A 7,215-nucleotide genomic window follows, 5' to 3' on the forward strand; every position below is an offset into this window, starting at 1 on the left:
CAATTATTTGTTTGATTTCGATACTCTTTCACTACCACCGACTTGGTCGGATTTTTTCGATTTCGTTTCTTCCATCGATAATAACTTTAAATTAAAACCCCCCCAAAATCTGCTTCATCCCACCCCGTGGAGACGCTGACGGCACACGGCGTTTCCTTCTACAGGCGAAGCGTCCATCCTCCCATTCACGGAGTGTGTTTGTGATCCCATGTCCCAGGCACTTACCCTTCCCCCAGCTTGCTTTTGCTGAAGCCTTGTCCACCAGAGATGTTCCCTATCTTGCACATCTATACACCATCTCCGGTCAACCGCCGCCGCATTCTCAATCCAGCTAGGTCAACCACCAAGGAAAGCGACTTCCTTCTGGTGGGCCTTGTATCTTTTGACGGCCCAGTAACATTTCAACAAACCAAGGCCATGACTAAAAAATCCAGGTTAAATTTTCATGAACCTTTGCTCAGGCCTGGCTCATCGCTCCCTCGTTTGGATTGTAAGGGCAGAAGCTGCTTACATTANAACATAGATCTCAATAAGAACTCTCTTATTACTTTAGGAAATATAACTCAAAAAAATCTAAAGTTTTCTCTTCTCTCAATTCTCGATAATAAGGATGTCACAACTTGACAACTCTTTATATAAGGAACTTCTCAACTCAAATTTTTTAATTTCTCTAGGAAGACAATTTCTTATTTCTCATAACTTTCTAAACTGATAATCCTAATCACTTTAAGCTTACTTGTGCTTCAAGCTTATCCCAACAGAATTTTCGACTGAATAATATCACAGCCAAATAATGACCAATATATTGACACAGTCGTCCCTAATTTGTCGCTAACTAAGAAGGAATCATCGACTAATTATTTCATTAAAAAATGTAACTAAAAATTTATTTATAGTATTGTAAATCCTGGTCTTGACATCTCTATGACCATCTGTAACACCCGTGAACCAAAACTCTGCGTTTTGGGGGTGGGTTACCAATTATTTCTGGTTCGACAAAATTGATTTATTGATCAATTTGGGTTGGTTTGGTTTAAGGAAAAACATTGAACCGAGATATTAAAGGGAGAAAACGACCTAGGTCGTGTTTTGTTTTGTCTCACACCGTTTTTGAGAAAACAAAGAGAGAAAAAGTGTTCTTGAGCTTTTGGGAAGAGATTTGTGAGATTCTTGGCTGTTATTGAGAGATTTGAGGCTAAGGAGGAGATAGAAGCTTTCTGGGATGGTTGGATTCGTTGCTATTGGTCTGAATCTTCCTGCAAAGAGGTGAGTGCATGACCATGACTTATCTAAGCTAAGATCTCTAGTTTTTTGTGTGTTTTGGTTCTTATGTGGTTGTTCCTTTGAGTTCTCTATGGTATTCCGTCGCTGCTTTGGCTGGGTTTTGCTTCTAAGGATGCATGGAGCGGATTGGAGAAGATTGGTGGTGAGATTCAGAGTTTCTGATCGAAGGAAAACGATGCTCGACATCGGTGTCGGTCGACACCAACGCGAGGACGGCTCGATAACTTTAGCAAGTGTCGATCAACACCATGTGGAGGTGTCGGTCTACACCACTAGGGTTTCGGGTTTTGTCGAACACGTGTCAGTGTCCCTTCTTCAGTTACAATGATGACGTGATGCTTTGCATATTTCATGGTTTGTTTGTATTGTTGTTTTTTGTGGCATGTAGAGATCTTATTGCTTGTGTGTATAGCCCATTAGATGGGAGGATTGCCTCACTGAGTGTTTATCAAATACTCATGCATCTCAATTTGTGTTTGTGGTGCAGGTAAAGGCAAAGTGTGATTGTGGAATCAAAGCAATGAAGAGGAGGATGTTCTAGGGACTCGCTTGGTTGTTGTCTAGCATTGCTAGGTTGCTAGAGTTGGGTCATTAGAACATTGCTAGGTTGCTGGTTCTATGTTTCCTGTTGTTTGACTATTGGAATGGTTATGTTTTGAATATTGGTTATTTATTATTGGATATTATTTGGTTCTTGGATTAGTGGTTTTATTGGTATTGTTATCCGCTGTTGAATGTGTTTGTGGTTAGGTGGCTAGTGGGTATGGGACCACTTGTTGTAGATTATTATTTATTATTTAAAAAAAAACGGGTCGGGTCGTTTCACCATCTCTTTGAACCATTGGTGGTCTGCATCATGTATCTATCTTAACATTTTTGGAGTACATTTTTGTGCCATCTTTTTTTTTTTTATCTTTGTTTCCAAACAAGTTCCAATTAATTTCTCTACAATCCTTACAACCAAACACAATCATTTTTTTATTTGATAATATTAATTTCAAATTTCCTAAAATCTATCTACCTAATTTAAAGCAATATGTTATTTGAATTACTATTTAATACATAAAGTTAATAAATTGGTAGATTTTTTTTCAGCATATGATGTGATTTGAATTTTTATAAACGGATATATATAAATATATATTTTAAAAATTGTTTTAGGATTTTTGTAACCAAACAAGTATATTCGGATATAGATTATTTTAATATATAATGAATAATTACACTTAAAATATCACGCAATGGAGTTATATTGTGCGAAGGATTTGGATCAATATGAATATAAATTTAGTTATCATTAATTTGGTGTTACATGGATAATTTATCATTTCTATATTTTGCTAACATTATCAATATTAGAATATTAGATATATTAAATTGAGTAATTTATGATAATGTAGAGAACTTATTATTTTGCAGTAAATTACGGGTTAAATCTTATAATTAACAGTCAAATACAATTATATAATCTTACACTAAACAAAGCTAACACATAAATATAACTTAAAATTTGATCTATCTTAACATTTTTTAAAAACAAATTTGTGTCATCCTCTTTTTTTCAAAATGGTCGGTTTTAATTCAAACAAAAAAAAACCCGATTGCACTAATCGGATCATGCTTTAAATCATTAATTAATAACACCCTAAATAGTCCTTACTTAATAACATTCTAAATAATCCTTAATTAATCGGAGTAGTTAATTATAGATATATATTCTGAAATAAACGTATACGGAAATATATCTACCGAAAATCAGGTATTTAATCAAATGAAATCTTTAATCAGAAATTTTTATCCCTAAACTATCTTTACTTCAATGCTAATTTCCTCAAAAAATTAACAGCTTTTTACATTATTCCAAAATAATAGAAACAATAATATTCTCTCAAATCAATTCAGCCCAAACAATTATTTGTTTGATTTCGATACTCTTTCACTACCACCGACTTGGTCGGATTTTTTCGATTTCGTTTCTTCCATCGATAATAACTTTAAATTAAAACCCCCCCAAAATCTGCTTCATCCCACCCCGTGGAGACGCTGACGGCACACGGCGTTTCCTTCTACAGGCGAAGCGTCCATCCTCCCATTCACGGAGTGTGTTTGTGATCCCATGTCCCAGGCACTTACCCTTCCCCCAGCTTGCTTTTGCTGAAGCCTTGTCCACCAGAGATGTTCCCTATCTTGCACATCTATACACCATCTCCGGTCAACCGCCGCCGCATTCTCAATCCAGCTAGGTCAACCACCAAGGAAAGCGACTTCCTTCTGGTGGGCCTTGTATCTTTTGACGGCCCAGTAACATTTCAACAAACCAAGGCCATGACTAAAAAATCCAGGTTAAATTTTCATGAACCTTTGCTCAGGCCTGGCTCATCGCTCCCTCGTTTGGATTGTAAGGGCAGAAGCTGCTTACATTATATCCCGACAGTTATGAGTTGGGTCCGTGAAGATCTTTTTCAACCCCTGGTTCAAAGCTTTTCCCCGACGATCACTCTTCATTCAAGCAAAAGGTTTTTGGAAAATTGCTTCTGGTATCAGCCCAAGCTTATGGGGTGAGGAAGGACGGCATTATGACCCCACCTCCACGGAGCGGTGGTTACCGACACCTCCTTAATCCCCTGCTTCTATATCCTGCGTTCAATGAGCGTTACCGCATTCAATCTATCTTTATCCGGGAAGAAACATATACCTTGGTGGCCCCAATTCTAACTTTATTCAGTTCCAGGTACGAGTATTTAAATCTCTTGTTGACATCAATCTATATCCAATGGTGTGATCAAGATTACGAACTCTGTGATTGCCATGTGAGTAGTAATTCATCATTGTTGCTTTGGTGGCACATATCCTGTAGAATCCTGGTAATAGTAACCCTTTTGGACCCGATCTTTGAACCCTTTTGCTTGAATTTCTATGGTTATGGATCCTGATTCCAAGTCGTCCGAGTTATGGTTATGACTCTGGTTTGTCCAAGGTCACTTCACACCATCCGGCAGCTATACCAATGATCCTCAAGCAACAGAGCATCCCAAACCTTGCTTGAATCCTTGTTAAGCTTCTACCTCCTCAAGCAACTGGTGAGAAGTTCAAAGATCTCACATGTACCAAGCTCCCTCCAAGATCTTGGCTCAAAGCTCTCAAAACCTTATTGCCGATTAATCCTATCTTTATTGTATTTCATTGGTGTTGTGGCATTGGGGAATGTCCCTCCATCTTGTTTTCAATTCCATGCTTGTATGAACCTTACTTCTTTTGAGTAAATGGATGCAAGTGTTGTGACAAAAAAAAAGCATAAATATTAAATTAAAACAAAACTAAAATGGAATTTATTGTGGATCCCCTATATATTAAAAGAGAGGCATTCTGGAGAAAAAGCTGACGTGTCGTCGTCAGAGAGCTCTATACTCAATTTATTGTTCACCCTTAGTATTTCATAAAATTACATAAAACTGTCACTGCTATATATATATATATATATATATATATATATATTACATAAAACTGTCACTGCTATATATGTCAACTGTTATTACTGTTCAATTTATTTATATATACAATATTTTGTTCCTATAAATTCTCTATTTGCCCAAAAAACATATGATCACCAATTAAAGGGTGCAAATGGTTGCTTAAAATTGAAAAAATGGGTTGAATAAAATTGGGTTGAATAATATTCAACTCATTCATCTTCAAAATAGTGGTTGAACAAGTTGAACACTTTTGCTGTAGGATTAGTTTACTTTTTTCAACTTTTTAAGTTGAACTGGCTGAATAAGTTTTTTCAACCTCTTCAACCTTTTCAATGCAAATGGTGAAAATTGGTTGAATAATTTTTTTCAACCTGTTCAATCTCTTCAACCTTGCAACCATTTGCACGCAAAATAACATGAATATATACTTTAATTTGGATAACTATGTAGTTAAACATTATATATAAATATGTAGTTATAGTGTTTTTACAGAAATCTTAAAATTTAGAAAATCCAGTCCAATAAAAATGAAAACAAGTAATAATATTATACCAATAGCTGAGATATATAGGGATCTAATGACCAATTAAACTTTATAAAATTCAGTGATATAATACCATAACTAAGACCACTTATATAAGGGATCTAATGATCAATTTATATTCTTCCCCCTCACGAAACAATTTTGTAATTTTATTTCTCCATCAATTACGAACACATATATTACTTAAAAAAACTAATAATATCCAAATTAATAGAATTTTCCTTAATAAAATACCTTTTCTGGTATCTCCTACATAAAATACTCACGCTTTATATCCCATTTTATTATTTTCCCTTCTCTTACTATATTATTTACATTAAATTGTCATTAGTATAAATAAAGAATATTTCATTCAATAATTGAAGAAAATCTATACTATTAATTGAGAAATACAGTTAAGAGTTAAAAAAAAATCATATCAAATATCTATGTTGCCAAACTGACCCAATTTACATATTAAGAAGAAAAAAAAAAAGATTAAACAACAGATTTATTATATTTTAGGAAACCGTTCAAATTAGTTCCATAGTAATCAGGTTATGAGAATTTTGTGTGGGTATATTCATGTATGACAAAATACGGGACAAGAATTTTGGGAACAAAAATTCAAGCAGAACATATGCGGACATACTATTTACTTATATGAATTAAGAGGAATGGGATTTTTTCGGGTCAAAAAAATTTAAACATTGCAATTAGACATATTAGACGGATTTGATCGCTTGACAATTATATTTTTTTAAAAATTATGTATAAATAATTCCGCACATACGTGCGGGTCCGAACCTAGTTCTTCTTAACTCAGTGGTTGACTAATGGTTGGTTAATGCTTTTACACGGGGAGGATCTCGTTTGCTTCTAATTAAACTGATAAATAAACCGATAAACACTTTATCTAGTTGACTTCTTAACCCGTACGTAACCAAATTAAATCCAATTTTGATATGATGTGCATTTCACCATATATGCATTTTTTGAGCTATTCAAAAGTTTTCCACAACAACCAACCTAAATCAAATTACAAGAAAGATATTTGAATATCACATCAAATCCAATAATCAGTTTAAAGATGCATCACAATCCAACAAGGGTAAATTCATTTTTAACAAACTAGCGTGCTTTAGGGATCACCTCGGTGTCCATATCCATGCTGAATTCGATGGAACTCATTGAGTTCATTTCTTGACTCTCTCCTGTCCTTGAATTTTCAGATATCACGCACTCTTTAAGATCGTTAACAACTTGAGACATTGTTGGTCGTCTTCCAGAGGAAATATTCACACATGACATTGCTAATTCAATAACCTTCCATACAGAACCAACGTCGTAATCTTCGTGGAGGTTTGGATCTATAATATTTCCAATATCTCCGGTTCTTACAATAAATCCGACCCATTCTACTATNCCCTTTTGGCATGTACTCGTAGATAAGGGCCAAATGGTCTCCTTCGTCACAATNAAGTACAATTCCAAAACTGTAAACATCACTTTTCTCTGTTAACCAATTTGTTTGATAATACCTGAAAAACAAAACATGGAAGATGCTTGGCTTATGGTTTTTAATCTATTAATTGTGATGATTCAAATTTATGGACTAACAAAAAATACTCACTCAGGATCAAGATAACCAGGAGTTCCAGCAACAACAGTTGAAACATGTGTTTCATTTGCCAAAGGAAAAGATCTCGAAAGCCCGAAATCGGCTAATTTTCCTTGGAAACTTTCATTCAAAAGTATATTTGTACTTTTTATATCTCTGTGAACCATTGGTGGTTTACATCCGGTGTGTAAGTACTCCAATCCTACATATAAAAAATTAATGTAAATTTCTGTTTGGCAAATAAACCATTATGTAAATTTCACATAGTGTCGTATGATTAATTTTCCCACCCTATGGTAGTATAAGGTCTCTTG

At 34.7% G+C, this 7,215-nt stretch overlaps 1 protein-coding gene across 2 annotated transcripts in view; it reads right to left on the minus strand.

Annotated features, from left to right (window-relative positions):
- The window catches only part of LOC104700616 (probable leucine-rich repeat receptor-like protein kinase At2g28990), a 7,383-nt gene continuing 6,388 nt past the window's right edge, over window positions 6,221–7,215 (minus strand). The window contains exon 14 of one of the 2 annotated variants that reach the window (XM_010416153.1): window positions 6,221–6,693. In XM_010416153.1, the coding sequence (XP_010414455.1) occupies window positions 6,412–6,693 (282 nt within the window). In that variant the 3' untranslated portion in view covers window positions 6,221–6,411. The remainder of the gene's footprint in view (window positions 6,694–7,215) is intronic. The other variant, XM_019227738.1, reaches the window with a different exon arrangement.

Source organism: Camelina sativa, chromosome 7 (genome assembly GCF_000633955.1).
Source record: "Camelina sativa cultivar DH55 chromosome 7, Cs, whole genome shotgun sequence".
NCBI lineage: Eukaryota > Viridiplantae > Streptophyta > Magnoliopsida > Brassicales > Brassicaceae > Camelina > Camelina sativa.